Genomic DNA, 18,323 nt, shown 5'->3' on the forward strand with positions numbered 1-18,323 from the left:
TTCCTTTTCTTTTTCATCTTTGCAAGCCCACAATGCAAAGTTTAAACCCCCCAAAACTGCGCAGATTTCCGATGCAGATATTGGAGAAGGTAAAGCTGGGCTGTGGTTCCACAATCCTCTTGCTCCTGTCAGAAAGATTTGTCTTCCATTTCTCAGAGGGAAATCCACAGTCCCTCCTTTGAGTAGTCTTGACTGTATGTGGAGTACCCAGAGCTGCATCTGGCTCGGTCCCCACCACAGAAGTGGGAGTGTGTTTGGACCCAAACAAAGTAAGAAATCCAGAAAGGAGCTGAAAACAGATAATGGATTCCTTTCTCAGTGCTATTTTTGCTGACGGCTTTCCAGGCTCGCTCATTTCTTGCATGGAGCTCATCAGTGCCTAACAAGGAAAAGAAAACCCTTCCCTTTAATTTCTTACTAATTTCACTTGTTCTGATTGATAAGCTTTTAACATTCATTGTTTCTTACAACTCCCTGAAAGGAGGTTGGGGTTGGTCTCTTCTTGCAGGTAACAAATGACAAGAGGAGAGAAAACAGCCTCAAATTGCACCTGGGAAGGTTTAGGTTGGATATCAGGGAAAATTTCTTCACCAAAAGAGTTGTCCAGCACTGGAACAGGCTGCACAGGACAGTGGTGGGGTCACCATCCCTGGGGGGATTTAAAAGAAGAGTGGATGTGGTACTTGGGGATATGGTTTAGTGGTGGGTTTGGCCATGCTGGGGGAATGGCTGGACTTGGTGTTCTTAGAGGGCTTTTCCAACCCAGATTGTCTGTGATTCCATGATTCCCTGGGAGCATGCAGGGCAATGTGAGGAGGCTTGGGTGGGCCCCACAGATAACCCCACCATAAAAACAGAGCCAAGGGACTGCTTCTTTGCTATCTCCTCCAAATTCTTCAGAGGCTGGGAGGTCTGGGCAAGCACACAGTGTGAGGCACAAGGCACATGGCAGGGGGTTCGGCAGCTGCCCCAGTGAGGGGCACCTCGAGGACTGTCTAACCTGAGAATGGTGAAACATCAGGGTCAATCTCAGGTTCGTCAGCCCATGAGATGCCTTCTCCAGAGCGGGACGGGCAGCACCAGCCCCCAGCAGCCCCATGGCTGCCACCTCTGCTGGCACACGGAGCAGCACAGCGGGGAGCAGGGGGACACCAGAGCTTTGCACCCTGACACTGCTGTTCGTGAGGATGGGCAAGGACCAAAGTGGGTGTCAGTCCCCAAGGAGCAAAGGGACGAAAGAGGCCAGCAAATCCCACGTGTTCCTCAGGAGAAGCTGCTGGAAGTTTGGCCGAAGTTGCCGCAGTTGGTGATGCAGCAGCTGCCGCGTGCGAATCGCTGCTCATGTGACAGGAGGCTCCGAGTATCAAAAGCACCTAATTAGGAACCTCTCCGACTCGCACCCGGATCCTGCCTCTGTGCGCCAGTGAGCACAGCCCAGGGGTGAGTTTGGCATCCCTGAAAGCATCGTTAACACGTCGCTTCTCACATTCCTGATTAGGGAAAGAGAGAGTGACAGCCCTGAAAGTGACGATAATGAATCCCCAGGCAGTGCACAGGGCCCATCAGTGCTGGATGTGTCAGTAATTTATGAAGGGAGCAGGGAAAAAAAGGGTATTTTTAATTTTTCAAGTTGAGCTTCCTAAATAAAGTACAAACACAAGACGAACTTGTCGGAATCACTGTCTTTCCCACAATTAAATTACTAATCCTAAAGATAAATGGTCTAAAGTGTTACCAGTCAGAGTGCAGGCCACGGGGACAAGGGGTGAACTGAGCTGCCTCTCTCTGCGCCTGCTCTCAGCCATGCTGGTGGCAGTGCAGGAACAGCAAACTCTGCCCAGAGCCACTGGCTCACTCTTCTGAGACAAGGTGGCCCCAAAGGCCCCTGAGTGGTGCTCTGGGCATCAGCCCCTATTGCTGCAGGTCTCCGTGGCCCCCCTGAGAGCAGCTCCAACAGGGGCAGCAGAAAGAATTTTTTAGGGACAGCCCAGCCACACATGCAGAGGAGCAGCCAAAATCACTCAGCTGGACCCCCTGGACCCACCAGGTCCTGACATGACCTCAAGAAGATTTATAACCATACTGGGAGCCCCCATGAGCAGCCAGGCAGCACAGGGGAGGCAGCTCCATTCGCCATGCTTGGCTCCAGGCACTGGCAGAGGTAGGTTCATCTCTTTACAGGATTTTGGGGTCTCATTTGCCCTCAGCCCCCAGTGGGCTTGGGTCTGCCCTGGGAGCTGCAGGCAGTGCTCCTGGCAGTGCAGCAGGGCCAGGCTCAGCACCGGTATCGTGGTAGGGAACAGCACGGGGTCAGGCATAGGGGACAGGGAGAGAAGCAGGCTCAGGTGGAGCGCTGGAAATGAGAGTGGATCTCAATGATTCACTGAAGAAAAGGACTTAAAAGGCTCACAAAGCCAGCGGGAGGCAGCTGCTCCCCCTTTCTGCCCAGCCAGTGCTTGTCTGCTGCTGCTGGGAATTATTCTGCAGCTGGGGAGGCTTGGGGCCTCCCCTGCTTGCCACCCCCACAGACCTCTTGAGCCGTTTCCAGTGACCCTCAGAACTCTGCAGAGCCTTTGTTTTTCATGTAGCTCCTGCCATGGAGGAGGATGGGGAGAGGTTCTTGCCATTCATCCAAGTTCTGCCTAATGTGGAGTGGCTTGTTTTTTCCCCTTCTCTTGAAAAGTTTGTTTCTCAGAAGGGAATTATAATTTTAGAGACAGCAGTACCTCCGCAAGGTGAAGGAAGTGTTCGTTGAAGTCTGAGGGTCGGGCAGTGGAGGCTCCAGCAGGGAGGGAGAGAAAGGCAAATTAATCCCTCACATGGTTCACCTGGATCCCTGGATGCATCCCTGGGTGTGTGTCTGTGCTAGGATCAGGCTGGGAGAAGACCATGCCTTTGTGCTGTGTCAAAGGGGGAAAACTGTGCTCTGGAAAAGCATTTTGCTTCTGCAGTGAAGTTTTCATCTGTGTGATGGCAGGAGAGGCATCGCCGGGTGGAGCCGGGAAGCAGCAGGGGCTGCCTTCATCAAACAACTGCCGAAGGAGCCGTCGGGAAAACTTTCCCTGCGGCATGAAACGCTGCAGAGCTCAGGGCCGAGCCCCAGAGTGCCCCAGTGTGCCCCTGTGTGCTCCTCTGCCATGGGCACACTGGCCCCGAGAGGATGAAGGGCTCCATGGGGGTGTCCAGGGCCCAAGTGCCAGGAAACAGCTCTTGATGCTGTGTGGGAGTGTGGGGCTTGGCTGGCTGGTCCTGCTGCACCCCCAGTCACCCCCTAACACACGGAGGGTCCGTGGTGCTCACGCATGAACTCACACACCTCCCACCCCTCCCATCGCTCCAGCTCCCCTCACACCCCGACACACACAGGAACACCGCTCAAAATATTTCTGCCCGCTTGCAAACACACCCCTGCACATCTCCCACACCCCCACGGCCCCCAAAACACTCAGCCCCCTCACCCCCCTATCCCCCGGACCCACATACCCGTCAATCCCTGTGTCCCGCTCCCAGACTCTCCTTCCCCCACCCCACACACCGCCCTGTCCCCCCACACTTTCACCCCCACGCGCCCCTGCGCACCCCCGCGTGTTCCCCACCCTGTCCGCCCCCTCCCCGCCGCGTCCCCCCGTGTCCCCCCGGCTGTCCCCCCGTTCAGCACCGCGGACAGATCCCGGCCCCGCTCCCATCACGTGGCTCCCACCGCCCCTATATAGCGCGGGGCGCGGGCGGCGCGGAGCGGCGCGTCCTGCGGGAGGAGAGCGGCGAGCGGAGAGCCGGAGAGCGGTGAGACCCGCATGGGGACAGCGACAGCCACCGCCGCCCCCCGGGAGCCCCGGCACGAGGAGGGGGATCCCGAGCCCGGGGTGCCTGGTCCCGCGGAGAGAAGGGTATCCCGGGGTGGAGGGGTGTCCCCTCGCGGGGGGTCCCAGGTCCTGGAGGGTCCCGTCCCAGGGTATCCCATGCCGGGAGCAGGGGTGTCCCGTCCCCGGGTGGGGGGTGCAAGCCCGCGGGGGGTGCTGCCCCCAGAAGGGTCCTGTCCCAGGGACTGGGGGGTGGGATTCCCATAGGCGGGGTGGGGATCCTGTCCCGGGGGGTTCATCCCCAGAGAATCTCATCCCTGGGGCGGGGATCCCCAACGGGGTGAAGCCCCTCCAGTGACCCCTGACCGCAGCGGGGGATGTGGGGGTCGGGGGTGGGGGGTGCTGTTCTTGCAGGCTTCTGGCCCCGGAGTGGCTGCCATGCGGGTCAGGATGATTTCAGCTGCCTCCGTCCTCGTCCTGCTCTTCCTGCCCTCGGAGACCTGCTCCCCCCTGCAGTGGCCCCGGGGTCCGTCCCGCAGGCTGAGCCTGGCCCCCCAACTCACCTGGGAGCCCTGGATGGGAGCCCCGCGACCCCCGGTCCCCGCCACCGATCCCCTGCCCCAAAGACTGTGCCAGTTCCACGGGGCAGAGCCCACCCCGGCCCCCCGAGCCCCGCGGGCGCTGCAAACCGGCAAGAGGCGAGACGGCAAACCCAACTCGTTGGATCTCACCTTCCACCTCCTGCGCGAGTTCCTGGAAATGTCCCGGGAGGAGAGACTGGCTCAGAAGGCGCTCAGCAATAAGCTCTTGCTGCAGAGTATAGGAAAATGAGGGAGGGTCGCTGCAGGCGGGGGAATGAAGGAGACCGACCCCGTAACAAGACACCACGGCAGAGCGGAGAACGGGGGGGATGCCGGGGGCTGCAGCTGTGCCCAGGGAGTCCCCACCTTGCCTGGCAGTGTTCCTGTCACTGCGTCCCGCGTGTCACTGTTGTGCATTAAAGTCACGCTCGTACCTGCCCTGCTGCTGTGCTCTTATGCTTCCACACTCTCATAAACCTGTGGACCCCAAACCAGGTCGCCCCAAAAACACCAGAGCAATGCCAGATGCTTCTTTAGATGAAAACCATCAGCATAAAGAGCTCTGAGTGTTGCAGGTAATGTCTCCCTGGCTGGATTCTGCACCCTGAGACCCAACCAGGGCTTCTCCAATATCCCTCCTAACGGCTCTGAAAGCTGCTGCTTCCCAACTTTGCAGCAAGTCTGCACCTTTTTGTGTCACAGCTGGGGATTTGGGACAAGGTTTAGTGACACCTGAGCTTGGCAGTTCTTGGAGGAAGATAAGCATCTATGTAAAACACTGGCTGCAAGAGCATTGCAACCCCCTAGAGGGTCCTGGCCCCCTCCCTCCCCAAGCTGTGTCCTCTCTGGGGCATGGAGACCCCATCAGCTCAATCCCCCTCTGGCAATCAGAGCTTCATGCTCAGAGCAGCCATTCCCACTCCAAGCTGTGCACAGTCCACTGCCAGGCTTGACGGGGCTGAACAGGGTTTGGGAAGGCTCCCAGGCACTGACAGTCGTGGTGGAAAGAGGAAAATTGTCCCAGCGCCCTGCAATCTGCAAACCAGGGAAGGGATCAACATCCCTCCCACAGGCCAGCCGAGCCATCCCAACCGTGGGTGATTGACTAGGGTGGGCACAGGGATGGACAGGATCTCTGGCTCCCTGGGGACATCAGAGAGGGGACAGGGAGGGAGCAGACACTTATGGGGTTGGGACAGAAATCATGGTAAAGACCAGACTGTACCAAGACAGGAGTGCAGGTGAGGAGCATGTGCCCAAGTTGAGCAGGTTGGTGTCAGCTTTGTGAACCCAATCCAGCCCAACCCTGCACCCCACCCCTGCCTCTCCCAAGAGGCTGCTCTGCTCCAGAAGCTTTCGGTGTTGCCAGGGCAACACGGGCCACAGGCAGGGACACCTCCCTTTAGACCAGGTTGCTCAAAGCTCTGTCCGACCTAACAACCCCAAGCTGAAACACAATTTTGTGCTCACCTCCATCAAATGTGGAACTCACCTTTCCAAAATGAACAATCTCAGGAGGGGAAGAGGGGAACAACTACAGTTCCTGCACCCAGTGCCCATCCCAGGGATGGGTGACCTCTCCCACCTCCGACTTCCCAGCCAGCCCCACCGTGTCCCACATCCCCTCCCTCTTGTGCTGAGTCCCAGCGTGCAAATAAAGAAAAATCTGATGGGCGTTTCTGCATTGAAAACATTTATTTTACAACAGTGGTTTCCGATAACTTAGCAATCTTTATTTTAGTTTATATTCGGACATACAAGACACAAATTACCATGCTAAAACAGAAAATAATTCCTTCTGCCGTCGCTGCGGGTATGTACAGGAGCTCAGTAGTATCGAGTGTTACAATCCACGAAGTTCAGACAGCCACGTCTACTTACAGACAACTCAAAGTATGGTCCTTTAGTAACATAACAAAATAGATATATGTCTATATTATAATTGCTTCTCAGATGCATTTATACTTCGATTGTGGTGGGTTTGGGTTGGGGTTTTTTTACTATTTTTTTCATTTTAAAGATGGGCTCCCCCTATCCCCCACCCCGCCCGAGTTGAAGTGCAGTGCAAATGCAGACGCATCTCTCCCGGCGTCCTCAGCTCCCTCTGGCTCCATAAAGAGGCCAGGAAACCAAACCCCATGACGAATTACACAGTTCAGGGCCTTGCTCACATGCAAAATGAAGATAAACCGCCTGGGATGTCAGCAGTGACACCAACCAACCCATCCACGTGCTGCGCCAGCAAGGCAGGCAACAGCGGGATGAGAGGGAGGAAGGAATGACAGCAATCGGCTCAGCATCCAGCAAGGAAACAGTGTTTGGAATTGGCAAACTTGAAGGTCATTGACCGTGATGGTCACAACTTCAGAGGTGTCAGCAGTAAAAATCTCCCCAACGTTCCCCCATTTCTGCCATGAAGCAGGAACCCCCAGTGCGCTGCATGCCAGGAACAGCCCCTGGAAGGAACAGCCTGAGGAGGAGAAGGGCGGTGGTGACTATCCAGCATGGCCAGAGGGGACATGGTGGGACTCACATGTTCATTGGCCACAACCGTTGTGCCTTCACATGGATCACTGCCAGCTTCAGGTATAGGGATTTCAGTAACTCCAAGTCCTGCAGGTGGAGGGGTGGCACCCAGCTGTGCAAACTGCTCATGTGGGAGCTCCCTGAGCAGGGTGTGGGGAGCAGAAGGTGCTTCTCCCACTCCTAGGACCCATTTATTTATACAACAGGCTCCTTCACCATGTCCTCACATAGTCCCTTGACCCCACAGGTTGGGTTTGGGTTTTCCTGCAGCTGAGAGCAAAGAAGCACAATTGTGGCCACACAAAACTCATACCTTCCCCCTGTCTGGCTGAGTTCAGAGCACTACTTGGAGCCAAATCTCATGTTTTTACCACCAAAGAAAAACCCAAGGTGCACACCTGTTGTATAAATATATACATATGTGCATATATACATACATACACACACGTGATGCTGCAGCCCACACCCTCAGCACGAGGTGGACCTTGCTCTGTGAGCTCACCCAGCCCCGCTCCGGGGAGTCCAATGTGGTGAAAACTAGGGAAAAAACCCAAATCTATGTGTTCTATCACAGCTTCAGTGATGAGCACATTGACCACATCTAAACACCCCACGTGCCAGCTGCACAAATTCCACTCACTCCAGAGCTGTGCCCTCTGCCAGGTCTCCCTTCTCTCCTCATAAGGAAAGCTGGAGCAGGCAGAGTCCAGTTCCAGCTAGAGAAGCTGGGACAAGGGGCAGCTCATGGAATTCAAGTAGATTGTTAAATTTTGGAATGGTTTGACAAGCAACCGCTCACAGACTGCAAGAACACACCCACAGGGCTGGGAGAGGGAGCAGAGAAGACAACGGCACTCAGGAATGAACAGCCAGTTTATATAAGAGCTTCCTCTATACATATACATATACATACATATATATATATATAACCACCAGAAATTCCCAGCATCTATCCTTTTAACACCAAAATGAACTGTGCATGTGACATTGGCATAATGAAAGTTCGTCTTCCAGATTTCTGGCATTTGGCTTGTGCAAACATCAGACAGCCAGCTTCCCTCCTGTGGCTTCTCCTTGTAAAGGAAGTGTCTTCTTGGAAGAACACGGGAATTGCAGTCTTGCTGAGTCCCAGACAGTCCCAGTAAGCCTCCAAAGGCAGCTTGTGGAGGGGACCATGGATCTTGCAGGAGCTGAACACTGACAAATTTCCTGCCACCTGGTGAGCTACTGGCTACGATTCTTTCGAGAGATTTTAAGCAGCTGTTGGTGCAATGAGACACTACAAACTAGATGATTTCCACTAGAATACAAAGAAGCAGCACCAGATGCTGAAGCATGTGAAGTTTATACCGACCTGACACTATAAACTATAACTGGGGGGTTACGGCTCAGTGCTCTGAGATTAATGCTTTTAAACACCATTCGGGATTACTGACACGAAGTGGGGGCTGCAAACTGCCCTGACCACCCTGCCAGAGTGACCTGTTAAACATGATGCCAAGATACAGGTGCACTGGGTACAAAAAACCTGCAGCATAAATTTCCTAAATTATCCAGAACTGGCAAAAAGATCGAAGGGCACCAGAGGAAGGGCACGAAGTAGTTGAGAGAAGGAGCGTGCGTGGTACAAACGCTCTGGAACAGCCCCCCCAGAGTGCACTGGTGTCCCCCCACACTACAAAACCGCCTCACAGATGGGACAGGAATAGTTTTTCTGTCAGGATCCTGCCCTGGTTACACCCATGTGAGGTGTTTACAGGCTGACAGGAAGGGTTTGGAGAGCTGCACTCCCCTGACCGCAGCCCTGCTGCAGGACTGGGTGTTTCTGTGCCGTGCTCAAGCCCTCCTCCTCAGTTCTGCCCCTCCAAACCTCCAAGAACATCCCACTTTAAGAACACTAGGAGTGCTAATATCTAAAGCAGTTTAAAAAGATTACAAATCTAAAAAGAAGACTAAAAAGGGAACATGGCTCTAAAACGTCACTGCATGGGACCAGCAAAAACCGACACCCTATGGGACGCCACCGAGGTCTTACATAAATTTATATACAGATAAATATTTAAGAATTTCCTACAAAAATCACTAACAAAATGAGACTGGCATTTAAGGGGAGCAATGCCCCTTCAGTACAGTGTGTTTAGGATGTTCCCATCCCATGCAGGATGAGCAGGACAGATCCAGCACCTCCTTTTCCAGCAGCTCCGTGGGCCAGGAGGGACAGCTGGCACCTGAGCACTCTCAGCAGCAGCTTTCCCTCCTCACCTAAGCTAGGAATGGCTCCCCATGCAACACAGGGATAAATCTGTATCTTGAACACCAACCCTCCAGATGGGATTCACCCCAATGGAGCAACAAGTGCTAAGGAAATTGGTGCTGGAGAAACTGGAGGAGCTGGATGGCCAAACAACTGGAAGGGAGGACTCAGGCAACTTGTACAAATGATACAACTTTAAAGAAACAAATAAATAAATAAAATCCAAGCTCAAGTTTTAATTCTGGCAACACGCTGGACAGAGATGGACAGTGCTCAGGTTTGATTTTGGAGGGAAACATTCTGCATTAAGCCAGGTCAGGCCACAGTGCTGGGATGCTGCAGCTCCCCCCGCCCAAGCTCAGAACTCCTGTCTGAGCTTCTCTGCCAGATATTAAACCATTATTCCCAATAGAACTTTGCATTTCCTAGGATTCTACTTGGCCATAATGAAGTGCAATTCGTGTAAGAGCCCAGGGTACTCTTGTACCTTCCCTCCAAGAGGGGAGAAGTGGACATTAACCTACTTATGTGCCAATGACACGGTTTTGGCTTTAAAGAAGGAATGTTTAAATTGCTTCCTTACATAGTTCAAGAAGAACTTGACTACTACACAACAATACGAAACTCAGAGATTAGATAGTAACATGGGCAAACTTGAAACAGCTTCAAAAAACATGAATATTCATCTAGAATTATGTTTTCCCATCATTCCCTGTAACTGAGATCTCGGAACAGCTTCCCTTGGAGCATCTAACATCACTCTGGCACGTAACAGACTAATTTCCTGTTCACACACCTCCCACAGACAGAATCAACAGGAAAGCAGTCTCTCTCCAAACTCATCCCTTGCTAAGCAAAGAACTAGAACTGCAAACTTATCGTGGATGTCATTGTTCCCCACAGATAACTGTTCTGCCTCTGGTCCTCACATGCTGCCCACATTTCAGTTCCCTTGTCAGGAGCCTGCAGAGTGACTCCAGGTATGTAACATGCCTCCCTGGAGCCACAACTTCCAACCAGCTTCTCTACTTCTGTGGAAACAGCTCAGAGAGGTTAAGAAACAAGAGTATTGTTCCAAACTAACAGTGACATCCAATCCCCAGCACTGGGGGCAAAGCTGCCCTGCAGCAGAGCAACACCCAACAACCCAGCTATGTTACCCACTGTGCTGGTTTTGCTTAGCCCAAGAACATCAGCAAGGTATATTTAGCACCTAGAGGAAATTGTCCAAGATTAACACAGGGACAGGGAATGGAACAGATCCCAGGGAATATGGGATTCCTCATTGACTCCATCCAATCAACCATGCTTATTTACAAAGCCAAAAAACCTCAACACCTTTTTTTTTTTACCAAGAACACAATTTGCACAGATAGGGGTGATTTTAACCAGTGAGTGTGGAGAGGACAAAGCTTGCACATGTCCAAGCATATTCCAGAGTACAACTCTCCACCAAGAACAGGCTTCAGGCAAAATCTACAGGGACAAAGTGATATTGGGTTTAAGCCTAAAAATGGCTTTTTGTTCCAAAGGGTCAAAGAAAGACATTAACTAAATAAGGACCTCAAGCCAAATCATACGCAAATGTCCTCAAGTCAGGACAATCCAAGTCAGGAAAAGTTAAAAGTATCTTGCAGTAAACCACCCCATTTCAGGTCTGTAAGGACTTATGGGCAAAGAAGAAATTACTTAAGGAATGAGCTGCTTAAATTTAGCCATTAATTAAAAGTAACAGGTTTTTGGGGGAATTCTGGGGGCTGGATGTGGTACTAAAATCATGCTGATCTGCAGCAAGCTCCCATGCAGGCAAATATGTGTTTGTAGCAACAGCCACAGCAAAGCCTGGGTGTGCAAACACTCCTCACTGAGCACTGAGACCGTGGGGAGAACATGTTCTCCTACCCAGCACATTTAACACAGTTTCATGGCAGATTTCACGTGCTCCATCCTTGTTCTCATGCAAAGACAGCGGCAAAATATATTCAGAATGGCTCTCTGAGTCCCTGCCCTTTCCTGGTGGTTTTTGGGCAGACCCGCAGATCTTTACTCCAAAATACCACCTGGAGCTGGTAAGGGAGCAGCTGACATGGGGGGAAGGTGCCAACAGCCCCTCCACAGAAAGAGGGGAAAAACAAATCAGGGAGATAAGGGTATGAGGGACAGTAGAGTCATTGTGATATACAACCGTAATGATGAAAATTAACGAGGCTGTAATTACCCGCTGAAAGTGCCAAGTGTGGGCTCTCTGGAGCTGTTCTAGACTCTGACTCTGTATCACCTAAAGCAGGACTGTTGACAACTAAAATACACCAGCAATTCAGCAGCTGCATAAAATGCCTTTTTAACAGTTAAACCTCAATAAACCACAGTTTCTAGAACAGAATTCAGACTTGATTTGGTTTCAAAATAGTACAGGAAACCTTTCAGTGGTTCCCACATAGTTGTTCTGAGGAAAAGAGAAACACTGGTGTAAACAAATCTAAATGCAAGACAATGTGCAAATTATACAATATAAACACAAATAAAGGTTGTTTGTTCTTAAAAATCCATTTAAGTACTCCACAAATATGTTCATGAGAAAATTTAAGGGTTAGTGTATTACAAAAGCTTAAAAAAAAGACATGTAATAACCCATTTGCCTATTAAAATCTCAAATAATTAGAACAAATTTTTTTAAACCAATTTTTAAAAACATTTCTGCTGTTGCCTACCGTCTGCATTTTACTCATTTGCTCAGTGAGAGCCAGTTAACCAGTTTCACTTTAAGATTCTCATGCATTCAGAAACAAAGCTGCACTATTTGGTCTTTAGCATTACAGGAAAACAACTAAACTCAAATCAAAACAGAATTGTGCTTGGAGTTAAAATCCCACTGCCACCACCACAGGAGCCCATTCCCAGTTGATTTTGGTTCCATTGTCACTGGAGATCGCCTCATACACAATGAGCTGTTCAATTTACTGTTCAAAGATTGGCAACTCTCCCTTTTTATTTTTCAAGGTAGATTTATTTAAGCTGAAAACCAGCATTAGAGAGAACTCCAGCTCTGCAGGACTAGCATTTTTTGGTTCTTGGCTTTGTAAACTTGCTTAGATAATAACACAGGAATAGAAGGAGGAATGAAAGAATTGGCTTGTTACACTCAAATAAAAATCCTCAACTTCTAAAGGTCTTCAACAGCTCAGCTGTACAGAAGAACAGTGGCTTCTGTGACACTTTTTAAATCTCATTTTTAGGCCAATACTGCTGCTTAAAATGCAGAATGTCTCCATCGCACTGATATTGTGACAACTCAATACATTACACCACAGACATTTAACATAACTCCATACATGCTATAAAAAAAAAACCAAAACAGGAGAAAAAATAAAAGAAAGGAAACAAATAAGACCGTAGCTAAACTGCTTTAAATACTGCATGCTACAGCACTTCACGTATCATCAAGATACGACACTGAAAGGTGACAAAAGGCTGAAGGGATTACAAAATATATTCGGCAGGTTGGAAAGCTGCCTTCTTACTGTGGCAGAATTATTCCCCCTCCCCGTTCTCTACTTCTAATGTTCATGATTCTAGTGTTGAGTTGGCCATGTATTTTTTTTATCCATTCTAATGACAGTGTTTCCTTAACTTAATTAAATCCATCAGTGTGGTAGCTGGGGTGAGAGTCAGCTGTGAGCTGGGTTGTCTCTGTGGCTGATGCTGGCTGTATCACAATAGGTGCGTCTGAGGCCTCTGAAAAGTGAAGACAAAAGGCTTAGCACACCAAGGAACAAACACAGCACTGTATGTTTTGGTAAGCACAAGTCACATCTCCTACAACACTCTGATAACACCATTTTACACTCCTCTAGGAGTGTTATGATATTAATTCCCTGATTTTCAGTGTGCACACAACAGCATTCACCTCAACTCTACATGTGGAATGTTTATTTTTCCTTCTTCTTGTAAGAGCAGCTTATCCTCACCCACCATTCAGCATTCCCCATTGAAAATGTCATCAGAGCACACACAAGGCTCCACAATATTTTAAATGACTGGTTTAATCCTACAGAAATAGCTTCATGAACAGTGTTAGAGCTACAAGTGTAGCAGTGCCAATTCCTTTCCACCTGATGTAGTTAACGCTGCCTTGACACCCCCAAGAGTCAAAGAAGCTACTTTCTGCAATCCCACTTGGCTGGTCCATTTGTTAACCTAGGATGTGGAAGGAACCTAATGATGGTCACTGGCTGCTCTGAAGCTGATCCCACAAGGCTCCATGAAGACCCTCTGGGAGTGGTTAGCAACTCTATCTCTGGTGTCAGCATCACCCATGTAACTCTTGTGGCACAAACATTCCCTGCTCATCATCCACACCCCAGAACCTGATCTCTCCTCAGTCAGCTCACTGAGCACTAGAGCAGGGACTGATGCTCATCCTAGAGAGCTTGTGGTGTTTTCACCTACCCCTTTCATCTGACTGCAACTGTGCCTCCAAGTCCTCTGGAGAGACGTAGAATTCCTGCTCTTCGCCTTCGGGAGGTTTCGGTTTACACTTCCCACAGCAACAATTACAGCAGCAGCACAGACAGCAGCAGCAGTAGCAGCCTGTGATGAGCCCACAGAACACAAACAAGGCCTGCAGAGGACAGAAAACACAGAAACAGTCATAATCTGTATCTATTGTCTTGTGACCACAGAGTTTGTGAGACTTGGATAAGGAACCAGAGAGCAAAACCATGGCAGTGCAGAGACAGAATTCAGTAGTTACAGCTTTGTACTACATCACCAAGAAATACCTAAAATTATGTGCAAGAGTGGCTGTGGTTCTCCACATTTTACACTGAGGTGAATATTGCCAGCCTGGTTTGCTTGGATAATTCCTACAATTTAAGTTAAGTGGACTATTTTGCTGCATCTGGAAGAAGGTACAGGTCTAACAAGCACATCTGTACTAAAATCCAGAGGTACAACAGCTCAGGACAGGCTGTAACTTGCACAAATAACCCTGGAAAAGACTGAGCTGTACTAGCTGATGCACAGGTCATGATGTACCTATGGCAGGGACTTGGAGCAGCCCAAGGCTGTGGGCATGGCTGAGGACTGATGCTCCCAGAATGTGAGCAAGGCAGCTCCAAGCGAGCCAGGTCTGTCAGGTGCTTATCACAGTGATAACGAGCTAAATTAAAGTCTTCCTATAGGTCACTGTGCAGTTGTTTGAAGAAAATAATTTTACAGATAGCAAACCAGCATGGTGATATAATTATTGTCTTTCTTAAGGGAATCAAGAGATGGAGGCACTGCTGGTAAAGGGTAGAAAAATGGACCTGTACAATGAAATGTAAGGAGACTTTCTCTTATGTGAGTCCAAGTTCACAGTCAGTACTCATTTTGCAACATTATTCAGCAGATATTACTAGAGAATACCCCCTAAATCCTCATCTCTTCTAAATCCTCTAGAAGAGTCCAAGCTTCAGTTAGTAACCCAGGTCTTGCTTATCAGATCTGTATCACTGGAAATTCCTAGAAAAATACTTCTGAACTCAAGATCACAACACAGTAAGAGAAAGTTAATTTACCAGGTGTCAGAAATACAGCAATTTCCAAAGGTAAAAGCACAGTTATAAAATGGAGCTCTCTAAGAGTTTCCAATACCAATCCAGAATAGCTTCTCTGCCCTTTTATTTACCTTTGCCCACCAGCTGGACAGCACGAAGTATGTGTTCACATTTTCTTCACCAAACTGCTCGGCTACATAGAGCCCCAGAGACCCATACTTATCGTAAATGTTCCGCTTTGTGGCATCGGTCAATATTGCGTGGGCATTATTGATCTCTTTAAATTTTTCTGCTGCCTCTGGATTATCAGGGTTTTTATCAGGATGATATTTCAATGCCAGTTTCCTGCAGAAAGAAAAAAGAGAATAAAAACTGGGATTTGGGTTCCTGTTTTTTGATTTATTTTTTTTTCTAATTCCGTAGCCTGCCGCTCAAGGGAGACTTTCAAGTTCCAGCTGTTTTCCTTCATCTGTGATTCAACTTTCCTGATGATTCTTCCTTAGATGATAATAAAAGGCTACAGCAGTGTCTGTCTTAGTTCACAGGACTGACTTCAGACTGTTGGATTTGACCCTCAGAAATCCAACAGAAAAAATAAGAAAAAGACATTGAATAAAAATAGGTTTGGTTTTTTTATCCTCAGCTCCAGCAATTTCCACCAGTAAGTTCTGCTCCTGCTACAGCAAAGATAGACCACAAGTCTAAGGTATAGCACCAAGGGGTAAATAAAAGCAAGTTGCCACAGCTGCTGGAAGAGTGTCTGAACTGCTTCTTCTGCAGTGTCTGAACACAAAAATAGAACAGACGATCACTTGTGGTTAATTCACCAATTCCTGTGCAGGAAGAAAGTACTTTGCAGTTCAAGCTTTGCTAGAATAGAAAACGCTTCTGAGTTTCGAGACATCAGGAAATCACAATGTACCTTCCCTAATCAGGCCAGATCTCTCACAACTAACAAAAACTCAGATTAATCACTGATAAATGTGCTGGTTCTCACATGGCCCAGGCTATTTACAGACATCAGTAGAAATAACTGGCTAAACACTTCCTTATGAACAGAAAATACGTGCTCCCAAGTAGAAAAATGACACGAAACCATATACTGGCAGTTCTCTTCCACCACAAAAGGTACATGTCCTCCCACAGAAAATGACCACAAAGTCACGTATATGAGAAAGACAGGAGGAGCCTGCAGACAATTACATGCCAGCCTTGCAGTGGGGAAATGTTTAGACAAACGTAAAACAAAGATGTGTGCAAGCACTTGGATGTGCCTGCAAGTATCTCACAGCATTTAAAAGCCAGCCTGAGTGTGCCCTTGGGACACTTCACTGTGCACAATGCTGCTCCAGTAAATCATATCCACAGCTGCCACTTGTGTCCCAGCCTCAGTGAGGGCTGAAATAATCACAGGGAAGTTTTATAAACCTGGAAAGGGCTTAGTCAGGCTGCAATAATTAAATATTTTTATTTCCCATTTCCTGTATGTACACAAACCCTACAGCCCCCAGGCCAGCAATGATGTTCAGACTGAACATGATAAAGGAGCAGCAGAGGAAACAAGAAGAGGTAGAGGTTCAGGTAACTGTGAAGCAGCTACATTTCACTTCAGGATCTAGTGGGGTTGTTCCTCCAAAGGAAAAACTCATAGTCTTTCCCCCAGGAAGGTAAAATTATTTTCCAGTTGCTTGAAGATAAATGATTCAAACTTCCACTTACAGCTTTTAGAAAGACAAAGCTAATTTTTGAGAATCTGTGGACCTGGTTTATTCCTAGACTTCACCACGTAGTTGCCATCAGTATTAAAAATGTACCTTTGGAAGGGGAAAAGTTTTGGTAAAAGTTAAAGACTAAAGCTAAACAATTTTGACAGTGAGCATCCTCATGGAAAGCAGATGCTGACCCCTAGTGTAACCCAAACACATTGCCACTGGTCACAGCAGCAGCTGCATTTAAGCAGATTTATGGGAAATATGGAAAGGAAGATGTTACAGGACTCATTTTTTGTAGTTTTTATTTGGTTAATATCAAGCCATTTCATGTGTCCAACTCCTAAAGAAAGAGATAAAGAAAAAAATCCTCTTTTAAACTAGTAACTCCACAAGGAATAAGAAACTTTGAATGGAATTCTAGGAAAAAGTAATCATTGTTACTCTGTTTTCATCTTTATTTGTATCTTTAACCTCTATCTCCCTGTGCCAGAAGTGGAAATGATGGATAGCAGGGCAGTTCTGCACGTCTGTGGTCCCCCTAAGACAAACACAAGGCTACATAACTGGAAGAGTTCATCTCTGATCACAGTCTTAAAATTCTGCTCAAATTTAGACAAGAACCATACTGTGCATTTGAGAATTTAACTTACTAGATATAAGATGGAAAAATTTAAAAGCCTAGGCATGTTTTCACACAACATTTCGCAAGAACAAACCATGTTTTCACCTCTTTTTCCTACATACTTTTCTTGCAAAAGGTCTAAATAAACCAGCTCAGGCCCCTACATAAACAGACCATTTGTTGAATACTAAATTAAAGTAATTTGTGCTACTGGGACAGGCATAAAACTTGAAGCTTTACCTGTAAGACTTTTTGATATCATCTGAAGTGGCATTTTTGTCCAGCCCCAGCACATGGTATAATGACTCCCCAGAGGTAGAGAGCGAGCGTTGCCTCTGGTCTGCCATCTTGAGCTAACCTGAGGAGAGAACTGGCCCCTGCCAAAAAAATAAAGATTAAGAAATGCTTAAACAAAGGAAAAAACAGACCTTCTTAAGCAAATTGTCCTTAAAAGCAGAGTTCGCGTGAAAAGATTCAGCTTTTATAAAATGTGCTTTGAAAAGTTTCTTTACATATGTGGAAGGTAAAAAGTTACAGAACTCAGTGAATTATCTGTGAAAACAACTATTACATTACATAAAACAACTATTACATTGTTAGCACAACACAAGCCAATTTAAAGCTGTGGATTCAACATTTACCATGCATTCAAGTTAAAATCACGTTACTTGAACATGGATTAACCTCCTGCTCCACATCCAAATGTGACAGACCCCAGAGGTGTCCCCTGTGTGCCATGCCAGGATCAGATCTGGTTATGTCCTCTACCATCCTGAGGAGATCAGCTTTGCTGTTCTTTAGCTGCAGAACTGCAGCCAGGATGAGCATCCAAGAAAAGACTATTGGCTATTTTTGGATTATGCCATTACAATTAACCCACACCAGATTATGCAGCCTTTGAAAAAGATATTTAAAGCACCAGACTTTTCCAATTTAACCCTATGTCTCATATAACAAAGTTAATAACTTCAGCTTTCACAAGGCTGGCTGCAAGCAGTGCCCTCAGCCCTCACCCCCTGCACTGCCTGGGTGGAGCTGTGACCTCTCACCCCACAGCTCTACCAACACATGGGAACCACCACACCCACACAAGGGGGACCAAGTGACAAGGATGTGGATGGACACATCACCGCTGACTTGTTCAGCTCAGACCCTGCTCTTGATTCTCTCCACATTTGGCCCCTCTGACTTCACGTTCATTTAACACTGGGCACCAGGTCCAGGTGTTTTAACTGGAATACACTAGCTAAACCAAACTGTTATCTAATCTACTTCAAGAAGCCTTTGG

General features: G+C 48.2%; 2 protein-coding genes across 2 annotated transcripts; one reads left to right on the forward strand and one right to left on the reverse strand.

Annotated features, from left to right (window-relative positions):
- The first annotated feature begins 757 nt into the window (after positions 1–757).
- LOC146428645 (uncharacterized) lies at positions 758–4,819 on the forward strand. Its single transcript, XM_085079188.1, has 4 exons — positions 758–1,440; positions 2,048–2,161; positions 2,978–3,783; positions 4,215–4,819. The coding sequence occupies exon 4, from the start codon at positions 4,239–4,241 to the stop codon at positions 4,629–4,631; it is 393 nt and encodes a 130-aa protein (XP_084935314.1). The 5' UTR covers positions 758–1,440; positions 2,048–2,161; positions 2,978–3,783; positions 4,215–4,238; the 3' UTR covers positions 4,632–4,819.
- Positions 4,820–6,053: 1,234 nt separating this feature from the next.
- DNAJC5 (DnaJ heat shock protein family (Hsp40) member C5) lies at positions 6,054–17,436 on the reverse strand. Its single transcript, XM_085079291.1, has 4 exons — positions 17,276–17,436; positions 14,833–15,046; positions 13,611–13,782; positions 6,054–12,896 (listed from the first exon to the last, which is right to left on the reverse strand). Exons 1-4 carry the CDS (start codon positions 17,380–17,382, stop codon positions 12,793–12,795), a joined length of 597 nt encoding a protein of 198 aa, XP_084935417.1. The 5' UTR covers positions 17,383–17,436; the 3' UTR covers positions 6,054–12,792.
- Between the last annotated feature and the right edge of the window lie 887 nt (positions 17,437–18,323).

This window comes from Lichenostomus cassidix, chromosome 20, assembly GCF_008360975.1.
Source record: "Lichenostomus cassidix isolate B80296 chromosome 20, HeHo_3.0, whole genome shotgun sequence".
Taxonomy (NCBI): domain Eukaryota; kingdom Metazoa; phylum Chordata; class Aves; order Passeriformes; family Meliphagidae; genus Lichenostomus; species Lichenostomus cassidix.